This window comes from Capra hircus, chromosome 10 (genome assembly GCF_001704415.2).
Source record: "Capra hircus breed San Clemente chromosome 10, ASM170441v1, whole genome shotgun sequence".
NCBI lineage: Eukaryota > Metazoa > Chordata > Mammalia > Artiodactyla > Bovidae > Capra > Capra hircus.
This window is the reverse complement of record NC_030817.1, coordinates 44,575,881-44,590,991: the sequence shown is the minus strand read 5'-3', so window position 1 is coordinate 44,590,991 and position 15,111 is coordinate 44,575,881. Positions and strand designations below refer to the sequence as shown.

At 41.6% G+C, this 15,111-nt stretch overlaps 1 protein-coding gene across 2 annotated transcripts in view; it reads right to left on the bottom strand.

Moving 5' to 3' along the window:
* TMOD2 (tropomodulin 2) overlaps window positions 1-15,111 on the bottom strand; it is a 63,683-nt gene that overhangs the window by 38,924 nt on the left and 9,648 nt on the right. For both annotated transcript variants that reach the window (XM_018054201.1, XM_018054202.1), the window contains exons 2-3: window positions 5,391-5,585; window positions 3,776-3,932 (exon numbers count right to left, since the gene is read on the bottom strand). In XM_018054201.1, coding sequence (XP_017909690.1) covers window positions 3,776-3,932; window positions 5,391-5,516 — 283 coding nt within the window. In that variant the 5' untranslated portion in view covers window positions 5,517-5,585. The remainder of the gene's footprint in view (window positions 1-3,775; window positions 3,933-5,390; window positions 5,586-15,111) is intronic.

Sequence of the window (15,111 nt, the reverse complement as noted above, 5' to 3'; positions counted from 1 at the left end):
ACCTGCGTGGGTTTCAGAAGCCAGATTCACACTTTTCTAATGACAATATTCTCTCTTTTGAACTGGCAGCTTCTTTTGTTGTTCTTGCTGTTCAGATATTTAATTTCTCTGTGCGTTAGTCTGTATTTTTTAAAATTTTATTGAAGTATAATCAATTTACAATATTATATCAGTTTTAGGTATACAACAGAGTGATTCAATATTTTATAAATCCATTAGATTTAAAGTTATCACAAAAGAATGTTTATATTTTCCTGTGCTATATAATACATCCTTGCTACTTACTTACTTTATACATAGTAGTTTGTGTTTCTTAACCCCATACCTCTATCTCACCCTTCCTCTCCTTTCTTTCCTTCTGGTAATGACTAGTTTATTCTCTATTTGTAGCCTACATCTTCTGCCATGGTTCTTTTTTTAAAATTTTAATTAATAGACTATTTTTTGGAGCAGCTTTAGGTTGGCATTGGAAAGCACAGACAGTTCCCATGTCTTCCCTGTCCCTAATTCACACCTCCCCTCTAATGATAGCCCACAGCACAGTGTGTACTTGTTACAACTGCTGAACCTACACTGACATCATTGTCACCCAAAATTTACAGTTTATACTAGTGTTCACTCTTTTTTAAAAAAATTGGGGTATAGTTGCTTTATAACATTATACAACAAAGTGAATTAGCTATATGTATACATATATATCGGAGAAGGCAATGGCACCCCACTCCAGTACTTTTGCCTGGAAAATCCCATGGACAGAGGAGCCTGGTAGGCTGCAGTCCATGGGGTCTCAAAGAGTTGGACACGACTGAGTGACTTCACTTTCACTTTTTACTTTCATGCATTGGAGAAGGAAATGGCAACCCACTCCAGTGTTCTTGCCTGGAGAATCCCAGGGATGAGGAAGCCTGGTGGGCTGCCATCTATGGGATCACACGGAGTCGGACACGACTGAAGCAACTTAGCAGCAGCAGCAGCAGCAGCAGCAGCAGCATACATATATATATCTCCTTCCTCTGTGCCCTTCCTCCAACCTGTCCCTCATCCTACCCATCTAAGTCACCACAGAGCACCGAGCTAAGCTCCGTGTACTATGCAGCAGGTTCCCACTGGCTATCTCTTTACACATGGCAGTGCACATATGTGAATCCCAATATCCCAATTCCTCCCACCTCCCTCCTGGGCCATGCCCACATGTCCATTCTCCATGTGTGTCTCTATTCCTGCCCTGCAAATAGGTTCATTTGTACCAGTTTTCTATATATGTATTAATATATGATACTTGTTTTTCTCTTTCTGACTTACTTCACTTCATCTAAATATCCATCAACAGATGAACAGATAAAGAAGATGTGGACTATATACAATGGAATATTCAGTTCAGTTCAGTCGCTCAGTCGTGTGCGACTCTTTGCGACCCCATGAATCGCAGCATGCCAGACCTCCTTGTCCATCACCATCTCCCGGAGTTCACTCAGACTCACGTCCATCGAGTTGGTGATGCCATCCAGCCATTTCATCCTCTGTCGTCCCCTTCTCCTCCTGCCCCCAATCCTTCCCAGCACCAAAGTCTTTTCCAATGAGTCAACTCTTCACATGAGGTGGCCAAATTACTGGAGCTTCAGCTTTAGCATCATTCCTTCCAAAGAAATCCCAGGCTTGATCTCCTTCAGAATGGACTGGTTGGATCTCCTTGCAGTCCAAGGGACTCTCAAGAGTCTTCTCCAACACAACAGTTCAAAAGCATCAATTCTTCAGCACGCAGCCTTCTTCACAGTCCAACTCTCACATCCATACATGACCACAGGAAAAACCATAGCCTTGACTAGACGGACCTTAGCTGGCAAAGTAATGTCTCTGCTTTTGAATATACTATCTAGGTTGGTTATAACTTTTCTTCCAAGGAGTAAGCGTCTTTTAATTTCATGGCTGCAGTCACCATCTGCAGTGATTTTGGAGCCCCCCCAAAATAAAGTCTGACACTGTTTCCACTGTTTCCCCATCTATTTCCCATGAAGTGATGGGACTGGATGCCATGATCTTCGTTTTCTGAACGTTGAGCTTTAAGCCAACTTTTTCGCTCTCCTCTTTCACTTTCATCAAGAGCCTTTTTAGCTCCTCTTCACTTTCTTCCATAAGGGTGGTATCATCTGCATATCTGAGGTTATTGATATTTCTCCCGGCAATCTTGATTCCAGCTTGTGTTTCTTCCAGTCCAGCATTTCTCATGATGTACTCTGCATAGAAGTTAAATAAGCAGGGTGACAATATACAGCCTTGACGTACTCCTTTTCCTATCTGGAAGCAGTCTGTTGTTCCATGTCCAGTTCTAACTGTTGCTTCCTGACCTGCATACAGATTTCTCAAGAGGCAGGTCAGGTGGTCTGGTATTCCCATCTCTTTCACAATTTTCTACAGTTTATTGTGATCCACACAGTCAAAGGCTTTGGCATAGTCAATAAAGCAGAAACAGATGTTTTTCTGGAACTCTTGCTTTTTCCATGATCCAGCGGAGGTTGGCAATTTGATCTCTGGTTCCTCTGCCTTTTCTAAAAGCAGCTTGAACATCAGGGAGTTCACGGTTCACGTATTGCTGAAGCCTGGCTTGGAGAATTTTGAGCATTACTTTACTAGCCTGTGAGATGAGTGCAATTGTGCGGAGAAGCTCTATACAGTCAACAAAAACAAGACCAGGAGCTGACTGTGGCTCAGATCATGAACTCCTTATTACCAAATTCAGACTCAAATTGAAGAAAGCAGGGAAAACTGCTAGACCATTCAGGTATGACCTAAATTAAATCCCTTATGATTATACAGTGGAAGTGAGAAATAGATTTAAGGGCCTAGATCTGATAGATAGACTGCCTGATGAACTATGGAATGAGGTTTGTGACATTGTACAGGAGACAGGGATCAAGACCATCCCCATGGAAAAGAAATGCAAAAAAGCAAAATGGCTGTCTGGGGAAGCCTTACAAATAGCTGTGAAAAGAAGAGAGGCAAAAAGCAAAGGAGAAAAGGAAAGATATAAGCATCTGCATGCAGAGTTCCAAAGAATAGCAAGAAGAGATAAGAAAGCCTTCTTCAGTGATCAATGCAAAGAAATAGAGGAAAACAACAGAATGGGAAAGACTAGAGATCTCTTCAAGAAAATCAGAGATACCAAGGGAACATTTCATGCAAGGATGGGCTCAATAAAGGACAGAAATGGTATGGACCTAACAGAAGCAGAAGATATTAAGAAGAGGTGGCAAGAATACATGGAAGAACTGTACAAAAAAGATCTTCATGACCTAGATATTCATGATGGTGTGATCACTAATCTAGAGCCAGACATCTTGGAATGTGAAGTCAAGTGGGCCTTGGAAAGCATCACTATAAACAAAGCTAGTGGAGGTGATGGAATTCCAGTTGAGCTGTTTCAAATCCTGAAAGATGATGCTGTGAAAGTGCTGCACTCAATATGCCAGCAAATTTGGAAAACTCAGCAGTGGCCACAGGACTGAAAAAGGTCAGTTTTCATTCCAATTCCAAAGACAGGCAATGCCAAAGAATGCTCAAACAACGGAGTATTAGTCAGCCATAAAAAGGAACACAATTGGGTCATTTGTAGTGACATGGAGGGCTCACCCTTGGTGGTGTACAGTCTGTGGGTCTGGACATGTGTACTGATTCCAGTTCAGGCTTAGTTCCCACTGTCAGGCCAGTTCCCTCATCTGACCCTCCACAACAACACATTGGGGTGCTTATGTTGTCAGACTGCACCTGTGATCCTTACCTTTCTTTTCTCCAGTGAAGGGCACAAAGTCTTCCCTGTCTTTCTGCTCCAAAGCCTCCTTCTCCAGGTACATAAGGAGGTGCTCGCGGTCAAATGGGCCCGTGGCTGCTTTCTGTGTCTGGTCTTTCTGTCGAAATCCAGCTGGCAGCAGTGCACTCTGATGAGAGAGGAATGAGCAGGAAAGGGGGTGTCTGATATGTTTTCCCTCCCTGACCCCTGCTGTGTAGGGGGAACTTGGGCAGACCACACCTGGCAGAGATGAGGGCTGGAGCTCTGGCATACCTTTGGGGCCTATTCTGTGTTGACGGCGGGGGATCCCAAAGAGCTCAGGCAGAACTCAGGTGGCTAAAACAGCCTCAGACTGCTGCAGCTGCCTTCCAGAACATGGTGGCAAAAGGCCAGCCACCCTTCAAAGCCTCTTTCCTTATAGATCCCACTTAGGTCTGTCCAGCAGTGCTCCCAGGCACGCATATGGAACAGCCAATATGGCCACACTCTCTTATTTCTTTTTTTTAAAGCTTTTTTGTCTGTGTTGGGTCTTCATTGTCTCGTGGGCTTCTCTAGGTGTGGCACCTGGGCTTAGTTCTTCTGAGTCATGTGGGATCTTAAGTTTCCCATCCAGGGATCGAACCCATCTCCCTTGCATTGGAAGGTGGTTTCTTAGCCACTGGACCACCAGGGAAGTCCCCACACTCATTTCTAATCTCTCCTGGGAAACATCCAAGCTGGTAAGTGAACATTATGATAGCTATTGATATCTGCCTGATTAAACATAGAGATATTTCTTTTAAGTTTAAAAAGTAAAAAAAGATACTTGCATTTTTTAAAGTAAAACAATATCCAAATTATCTGGCATTATAGAATATCACATAAATATTTTAGTGGATTTTTTTATTTATAGTAAAACCACTATTTTAGATGTCTCTGCCTCTAAGCTTGAGATAATACTAGCAGGGCTGAAGAAAGTGCTTGCTAAACAAACATTATAACAAGCTATTTACCTTTGTAAGGGCTCATAAAAACATGAGATGCTCCATTTGATATTACAGTCACAGTTACTCTAATCTATCCATTATTGTGAGATCACCAAGATTTTAACTTGTTTATATATGTTAAAGAAATGAGATATTAAAAATATCTGCTTTGGGGGTTATTAAAGATTTGGTTTAAATACAATCTCTGACATTTACCAGGTTACCAGTATGGGATCTTATGTAAATTACTTTTCCTGGTCTGTCCCCTTATTTATGAAATGGGGATAATATAATTTAAGTCAAGGACTTCTGGGCCCAGCAGAATACATGACTCAGAAAAAACTTGGTCATGTTTGTTTCCTCTTTCTTTTTCCATAAGTCAGTCTAGTCCTTCTTGGAGTCAATGGAAAATATTTTCTGGCATTTACATTAAACTGGTTTTTTAGAAATGAAATTGCCATATCAAATATGTGGCTACTGAGGTTCTCCATGGTTTATAAAAAAGTAAGTGACTCAGAACCAATTAGGACACAGAATCTGCATTTGGAGCTCAAGGATTCCTATACTATTGTTTTAAGGACATGCTATATCATTCATCCCACCTTATCACAAACCACCTGCTTCAGTTCCAGGTCACTAACCTCAGGATCTAGGTCATCAAGAACATTTTCCAGCTGTTTCAGTTCCTCTTCTGAGAGTTTGCCAAGAAGCTCATCTTCATCAATGTTCTTGTATTTCTCCAGCTCTTTTTGAAAAGGGAGTGCCATGGTTTCTTATATGTCTTTCTCATGGGCCACGAACATTTAACTGTGCCAGCTTCCTAAGACTTCAGAATACTAATAAGAAGAAAGAAAGACTGTTACCTCCTTTTGATAAATAGGACTTATTAGCAGGAGACAGAGCTATGCTATCTGCCCATGGAGTCTTTCCACTGGACGAAATAGTCAACAAAATAGGTAGTGTTATCTTCATCTATAGAGCAGCCTGTCTGCTTACAAAGTATTTTCATACATATTATCTCCCTTATTTAGATTTTTACAATGACGTGGAAAGGAAGCCTGGAGAGATATAGATATCACATTTTACAGGTGAATATGCTGAGGCCCAAGTGAAACATGAGGTAAGGGGGCAGGGCACAACTTTTAAAAGAATGACATAGCCATAGGACATGACAAAAATTGGTTAGAACCAACAAGGTCCAAGGTGGCAGAAGATGCGACTTCCAGTAGACACTGAGCCTTATTATATGCTCACTGTCACACATTAGCATCTAAATGACACACCCACAGGAGACATGACAGTTCTGAGGTCAACCAGCAAAGGCCGAAAAGTGGGCAGTGGCCCATTTCCTGGAAATCTCCACCCTTTTGCCCAAATAGCTGAAATACTCCTCCCCCTTATTCAGTTTCAGTTTCAGCTTAAGTTCAGTTGCTCAGTCGTGTCTGACTCTTTGTGATCCCATGGACTGCAGCATGCCAGGCTTCTCTGTCCTTCACAGTGTCCCGGAGTTTGATCAAGCTCATGTCCATTGAGTCGGTGATGCCTTCCAACCATCTCAACCTCTGTCATCCCCTTCTCCTTCCGCCTTCAATCTTTCCCAGCGTCAGGGTCTTTTTCAAATGAGTCAGCTCTTCGCATCAGGTGGCCAAAGTATTGGAGTTTCAGCTTCAACATCAGTCCTTCCAATGAATATTCAGGACTGATCTCCTTTAGGATGAACTGGTTGGATCTCCTTGCAGTCCAACGGACTCTCAAGAGTCTTCTCCAGCACCACAGTTCAAAGGCATCAATTCTTCGGTGCTCAGCTTTCTTTATAGTCCAACTCTCACATCCATTCATGACTAAGGGAAAAACCATAGCTTTGACTAGATGGACCTTTGTTGGCAAAGTAATATCTCTGCTTTTGAATATGCTATCTAGGTTGGTCATAACTTTTCTTCCAAGGAGCAAGTGTCTTCTAATTTCATGGCTGTAGTCACCATCTGCAGTGATTTTGGAGCCCCCAAAATAAAGTCTGTAACAGTTTCCATTGTTTCCCTATCTATTTGCCATGAAGTAATGGGATCAGATGCCATGATCTTGGTTTTCTGAATGTTGAGTTTTAAGCCAGCTTTTCTACTCTCCTCTTTCACTTTCATCAAAAGGCTCTTTAGTTCCTCTTCACTTTCTGCCATAAGGGTGGTGTCATCTGCATATCTGAGGTTACTGTTATTTCTCCTGGCAATCTTGATTCCAGCTGTGCTTCATCCAGTCCAACATTTCTCATAATGTACTCTGCATGCATATAAGTTAAACAGGCAGGGTGACAATATACAGCCTTGAACACTTCTTTCCCAATTTGGAACAAGTCTGTTGTTCCATGTTCAGTTCTAACTGTTGCTCCTTGACCTGCATACAGATTTCTCAGGAGGCAGGTCAGGTGGTTTGGTATTCCCATCTCTTTAAGAATTTTCCACAGTTTGTTGTGATCCACACAGTCAAAGGCTTTGGTGTAGTCATATAACAGAAGTAGATGTTTTTCTGGAACTCTCTTGCTTTATCGATGATCTACTGGACGTTGGCAATTTGATCTCTGGCTCCTCTGTCTTTTCTAAATCCAGCCTGAACATCTGGAATTTTACAGTTCATGGAATTTCACAGTTGAAGCCTGGCTTGGAAAATTTTGAGCATCACTTTGCTAACATGTGAGATGAGTGCAGTTGTGCCGTAGTTTGAGCATTCTTTGGCATTGCCTTTCTTTGGGATTGGAATGAAAATTGATATTTTCCAGTCCTGTGGCCACTGCTGAGTTTTCCAAATTTGCTGGCATATTGAGTGGAGCACTTTCACAGCATTATCTTTTAGGATTTGAAATAGCTCAACTGGAATTCCGTCACCTCCACTGGCTTTGTTCATAGAGATGCTTCCTAAGGTCCACTTGCCCCCTCCCCCTCATTAGCCTATGAAATTACCCATTGCCATAAAAACTGACAACCCCATACCCTGGTGCTGCTCTATCCTCCCGGGATGGCCCACACTCTGTCTGTGAAGTGTGTTTCTAAATAAATGTATTTCATACCTATAACTTTAGAGAAGGCAATGGCACCCCACTCCAGTACTCCTGCCTGGAAAATCCCATGGACGGAGGAGCCTGGTAGGCTGCAGTCCATGGGGTCGCTAAGAGTTGGACACCACTGAGCAACTTAGCAGCAGCAACCTATAACTTTGTCTCTCACTGAATTCATTCTGCAATGAGACATCAAGAACCCAAGCTTCATTAAGTCCTGAGATCAGGTATGTGCTCTCAGTTAAAAGATCACAGGTTCAAACCCCAATCAGAGTTGCATGGTTTATACAAGTGACTGAGCGCCTTGCTTGAGGTCTCAGAGCTGGGATGTGCCAGGCCTGGGGAGTCCCCGTGGAGTGAATGCCTTCCCACCAGATTACTTTGCCTCCTTCAGCTTTCCACAGAGAACAACAATGAAAAACAATGCACTAATTGTAAGGCAGTTGTAAGGAGCAGACTTGTGTCTTTTCAGAGGGAGAGTGATGTGAAGAATACAAAATGGGGCTCATTCAGGAAAGAGAGTTTGAACCATCCGTGTGAGAAAGCATTGTCAAGAAACTCCCCTGCAAGTAAACTAAGACAGAGTCTAAAATTCTGGCTACTCCCTCCACTCTTCTCCTTTCTTTTCTTCTTTCTCCGTCTCCCATTCTCTTTCTAGTCTCACTTTCTTTTTGTTTCTAAAGCCATTCTCCCTAATTCTTTGTGCATGCTAAGTCACTCCAGTCGTGTCTGATTCTTTGTGATCCCATGGGCTGTAGCCCACCAGGCTCCTCTGTCCACGGGATTCTCCAGGGAATAATGCTGGAGTGGGTTGCCATGTCCTCCTCCAGAGGATCTTCTCGACCCAGGAAGTGAATCCACATCTCTTATGTCTCCTGCATTGGCAAGCAGGTTCTTTACCACCTGCTGCCACGTGGGAAGCTGTAATTCTTTGTACCCTGTACTATTCTTTTTTCAACTTTCTCTTTTTATACTCAGTTCAGTTCAGTCGCTCAGTCGTGTCTAATTCTTTGCGACGCCATGAATTGTAGCACACCAGGCCTCCCTGTCCATCACCAACTCCTGGAGTTCACTTGGACTCACGTCCATCGAGTCCATGATGCCATCCAGCCATCTCATCCTCGGTCGTCCCCTTCTCCGCCTGCCCCCAATCCCTCCCAGCAGCAGAGTCTTTTCCAATGAGTCAACTCTTCTCATGAGGTGGCCAAAGTACTAGAGTTTCAGCTTTAGCATCATTCCTTCCAAAGAAATTCCAGGGCTGATCTCCTTCAGAATGGACTGTTTGGATCTCCTTGTAGTCCAAGGGACTCCCAAGAGTCTTCTCCAACACAACAGTTCAAAAGCATTAATTCTTCGGTGCTCAGCATTCTTCACAGTCCAACTCTCACATCCATACATGACCACAGGAAAAACCATAGCCTTGACTAGACGGACCTTAGTTGGCAAAGTAATGTCTCTGCTTTTGAATATACTATCTAGGTTGGTTATAACTTTTCTTCCAAGGAGTAAGCGTCTTTTAATTTCATGGCTGCAGTCACCATCTGCAGTGATTTTGGAGCCCCCCAGAATAAAGTCTGACACTGTTTCCACTGTTTCCCCATCTATTTCCCATGAAGTGATGGGACCAGATGCCATGATCTTCGTTTCCTGAATGTTGAGCTTTAGGCTAACTTTCTCACTCTCCACTTTCACTTTCATCACCTGCTTTTGTTAGGCTCTTTAGCTCCTCTTCACTTTCTTCCATAAGGGTGGTGTCATCTGCATATCTGAGGTTATTGATATTTCTCCCGGCAATCTTGATTCCAGCTTGTGTTTCTTCCAGTCCAGCATTTCTCATGATGTACTCTGCATATAAGTTAAATAAGCAGGGTGACAATATACAGCCTGTTTTTCTGCTTCTGTTAGGTCCATACCATTTCCTTTTCCTATTTGGAACCAGTCTGTTGTTCCATGTCCAGTTCTAACTGTTGCTTCCTGACCTGCATACAGATTTCTCAAGAGGCAGGTTAGGTGGTCTGATATTCCCATCTCTCAGAATTTTCTATAGTTTATTGTGATCCACACAGTCAAAGGCTTTGGCATAGTCAATAAAGCAGAAATAGATGTTTTTCTGGAACTCTCTTCCTTTTTCCATGATCCAGCAGATGTTGGCGATTTGATCTCTGGTTCCTCTGCCTTTTCGAAAACCAGCTTGAACATCAGGAAGTTCACGGTTCATGTATTGCTGAAGCCTGGCTTGGAGAATTTTGAGCATTACTTTACTAGCATGTGAGATGAGCGCAATTGTGTGGCAGTTTGAGCATTCTTTGGCATTGCTTTTCTTTGGAATTGGAATGAAAAGTGACCTTTTCCAGTCCTGTGGCCACTGCTGAGTTTTCCAAATTTGCTGGCATATTGAGTGCAGCACTTTCACAGCATCATCTTTCAGGATTTGAAACAGCTCAACTGGAATTCCATCACCTCCACTAGCTTTGTTCATAGGCCCACTTGACTTCACATTCCAGGATGTCTGGCTCTAGATTAGTGATCACACCATCGTGATTATCTGGGTCGTGAAGATCTTTTTTGTACAGTTCTTCCGTGTATTCTTGCCACCTCTTCTTAATATCTTCTGCTTCTGTTAGGTCCATACCATTTCTGTCCTTTATCGAGCCCATCTTTGCATGAAATGTTCCCTTGGTATCTCTAATTTTCTTGAAGAAATCTCTAGTCTTTCCCATTCTGTTGTTTTCCTCTATTTCTTTGCATTGATCACTGAGGAAGGCTTTCTTATTATTCCTGCTCTTCTTTGGAACTCTGCATTCAGATGCTTATATCTTTCCTTTTCTCCTTTGCTTTTTCCTTCTCTTCTTTTCATAGCTATTTGTAAGGTCTTCCCAGACAGCCATTTTGCTTTTTTGCATTTCTTTTCCATGGGGATAGTCTTGATCCCTGTCTCCTGTACACGAACCTCATTCCATAGTTCATCAGGCACTCTATCTATCAGATCTAGGCCCTTAAATGTATTTCTCACTTCCACTGTATAATCATAAGAGATCTGATTTAGGTCATACCTGAATGGTCTAGCGGTTTTCCCTGCTTTCTTCAATTTAAGTCTGAATTTGGCAATAAGGAGTTCACGATCTGAGCCACAGTCAGCTCTTGGTCTTGTTTTTGTTGACTATATAGAGCTTCTCCATCTTTGGCTGCAAATAATATAATCAATCTGATTTTGGTGTTGACCATCTGGTGATGTCCATGTGTAGAGTCTTCTCTTGTGTTGTTGGAAGAGGGTGTTTGCTATGACCAGTGCATTTTCTTGGCAAAACTCTATTAGTCTTTGCCCTGCTTCATTTTGCATTCCAAGGCCAAATTTGCCTGTTACTTCAGGTGTTTCTTGACTTCCTACTTTGGCATTCCAGTCCCCTATAATGAAAAGGACATCTTTTTTGGGTGTTAGTTCTAAAAGGTCTTGTAGGTCTTCATAAAACCTTTCAACTTCAGCTTCTTCAGTGTTACTGGTTGGGGCATAGACTTGGATAACTGTGATATGGAATGGTTTGCCTTGGAGATGAACTGAGATCATTCTGTAATTTGGAGATTGCATCCAAGTACTGCATTTTGGACTCTTGTTGACCATGATGGCTACTCCATTTCTTCTGAGGGATTCCTGCCCGCAGTAGTAGATATAATGGTCATCTGAGTTAAATTCACCCATTCCTTTCCATTTTAGTTTGCTGATTCCTAGAATGTCGACGTTCACTCTCGCCATCTCCTATTTGACCACTTCCAATTTGCCTTGATTCATGGACCTGACATTCCAGGTTCCTATGCAATATTGCTCTTTACAGCATCGGACCTTGCTTCTATCACCAGTCACATCCAGAGCTGGGTATTGTTTTTGCTTTGGCTTCATCCCTTCATTCTTTCTGGAGTTATTTCTCCACTGATCTCCAGTAAATACCGAGCTGTGGATGTGACTTTTTATACTACCTCCCTCCTAAACTTCCACTCAAAATGAAAATTTTCTCCAATCCCTTCTTTCTGGCAGAGGGACTTTACCAATCTTCTCTAGAAAGATAATACTGCATTCAGGAAATAGCAATATGCTTAACTGACTGTGTTTCTCCTTTGGCAGTATTAATATCAAGCAGATATTTCAAGGCAATAAATACCTGTGTAAACCTACTGTTTGCCAGGTATGGTTCTAAAAAACAGGAATACACAGATAAATAAGATATGACCCCTTTCCCAAGGAGATCACAGCTCAGTGATATATATGTATATGTGTGTGTATGTGTATATACATATATATGTATAGGATGTCTTCCCTATATGTCTTGCCAAAGAACCAGGGCTTTATTCTGTTCCAGATGGGGAGTTACTATACATTTTTCAATAGATATATAACCTTTGATATATAGGCTACAAAGCATGTCACAGCCCTCAGCCAGTGCAGCCAGCCCAATGGTGCACCCTGAGGGAACTCAGGATAGGAAAGAATAGAATATTGATAAGGTGCATATCAAAGGAATGATTTCAGTGAGCCCAGTCTTTTGCAGCTTCTCACACATTAAAAAGTGCTAAATTCATTAACTTGAGATGTTTGGTTTTCATTAATTAGTAGTAACCTTTTGATGGTCTGATTCCCTGGTTTTTGTAGCAAAACCCCCTATATATACGGGTTCCTAGCATACCTCTCAGAGTTATCTGAGAGACTTCTGACCAGGTTTGAGTCCTCAGAAAGTCCACTGAATAAAACACAATTCTCAGCTTTGAGGTTGTGCATCTTTTTTTTTTTTCAGTCAACATGTTTTATGACAGAAATCATGAACACAGTAGGATGGGGTGGGGGAGTTGAGTGGAAACTGTGAAAAGAGTTGTGTTTGAGCCTTGAAGGAAAAGGTCATAAGGTGGACGATGTGTGCAGGGAAAGGCAACAGCATAAACGAAGTACAGGATCAGGAAGTACATGAGGGGCTTCCCTGCTGGTTCAGTGGTTAAGACCTTGCACTTGGACTGCCGGGGGCTCTGGTTCCATAGCTGGTTGGGAAACAAAGATCCCATATGTTGCAAGGTGTGGCAAAAAAAACAAAAATAAAACAAAGACAAAAAAGAAAGAAAGTACATGATGCTTGGTGAATGGCTGGTGTGGCTAGAGGGGAGGAGCAGAGGGGAGAGGAAACAACAAAAGACAAGGTGGGGAGGCCTGTGAAGGGCCTTCCCTATACATCTCGCCCAAATCTGGGCTTCATTCTGTTCCAGACGGGGAGTCACTACACATTTTTCAAGTAGAGGAGTTGGTCTGAGAAGACTTGTTTTCAATAAGATAATTCAAATGGTAAGAATGAAAAACAGGTTGTTATAGAAAGGGATTGGATGTGGGTGGGCCACTTAAGAGCTATTGGAATATTGTTCCTCTCTCCTTATTTCTACTGTTTACCACGTACCGGTTTTTGGTTTTCTATTTTGGTGTCTTTTCCATATCCAATGTAACTCTCTTTCTGTTCCACCAGCCTCCCTTCTTTTAAACTTCAATTGCAATATTTCAGTTAAGAAAAAAACAGAAAAACCCTATCCTACTAAAGTCAGAGGAACCAACTGGACTGTATACACTGTTTTCTGGTCCCAACTATCACTAATTTATTATGTGAGTCTGGACAAGAATCTCAGCCTGCCACGCTCTTAGCTATCAAATGAAATGGTTGAACTACCCTGTCGAATAGATTCTAAGACACACAGTTTCTCACATTTGACACTTGGAAACTGAGGCCTGTCCCACAACTGATGGTCCTACAATTACTTGTGACCTAGAAGTGGTCAAGAAGTCATATCTGCCATGCCTATATATACATAAATATGAAAAGCAACAGCTTCAAAACTAGCAAAAGGGGTGTCAGGGATTTGTAAAATGTCCCAGGGACTTTTTAAAAGAGTGAAACACTTTTTTAAAACTTATCATAAGGTTTAAGAGCCAACATCAATGGCTTTTAGATCTTTTACAGGTTTTTAAAATTTAATTTAAATAATTTACCATTTATTTAAAATTTAAAAAATTACCACTCTTCATGGCATGGAGGAGATATTGTGTGGAAAAGACCAGTGATTCAGAAAGTTGGAATCTGAGCATGAAGAAGCTTTAAGACTATTAACCAATTCATTTCCATTTTCCCTTATGATGTATGCACAGAGGTGATATATGATTTTTTTAACTATGCATATTTGTAGACGCTTTATTTGTAATAGCCAAAACCATAAACAACCTGAATGATCATTAGTAGGTGAGTAGATAAACAAATTGTGGTACATCCACCTAATGGAATTGAGAAGCAGAATATTTCCTGCCATATCAGTAAACAAAGGATCTCACAGTCATCAGTGATTGCAGCCACCATCAATGCTGAGCCCCAAAGGAACTTGGGAAGGAAAGAATACCTGCCATCTAGCAGCCATCAGACCACAGTCATGCTCTAGAGTAAGCCTTGAGGAAAGCCAGGATGTGAAACACAGGATACTGGCCCCAGAGAGGTGAGGTATATATCAAAGGAATGATTTCAGGGAGCCCAGACTCCTGCATCTTCCCATACACAGAAAACCACTAAGTTCCTTAATTTGAGATATCTGGTTTCCCTTTAATTAACAATAATCTTCTGATGTTCAGATTACTTGCCCTTTGTTGCAAAACTTCTATATAATCTGCCACCCCCATTTGCCTCCTCAAAGTGGTCTCTCAGGATTACTTGAGATGCTGTCTCCCAGGCTTGACATCCTAAAAATTCCCACTGAATATAACATGACTCTCAACTTTTAGGTTGTGAGTATTTTTTAAGTCAACAGAATCTACTCAGAAATAAAAAGTAATGAACTATTGATACACACAACAACATAGATGAATCTCAAAACAATTATACTGAATGAAAGAAGCCACACCAAAAAGAATGTATGTGGCATGGTTCCATTTGTCTAAAATTCTAGAAAATGTAAACTGATCTATATGACAGAAAGCATATCAGTAGTTGCTTAGGGATAGAAGAGAGGTAGGGAGGGGAAGAGGAGTATGAAGGGGCATGAAGAAATTTGGTGGGTTTCTCATAATGGTTTCATAGGTATATGCATTTGTCAAAACTCATCAAACTTTTGCTTCAAATATGTGCAATTTGTTGAATGTCAATTCAAAAAACTATGTGTAAATCTAAAACAGCTCTTCAATAAAGTAAAAAATACATTTTTAAGAAGGATCACTTTTCTTTTTCGCAATGCTGCATGCCTTTCAAGATCTTAGTTCCCTGACTAGGGACTGAACCCAGGCCCTGACAGTTAAAGAACCAAGTCCTAAC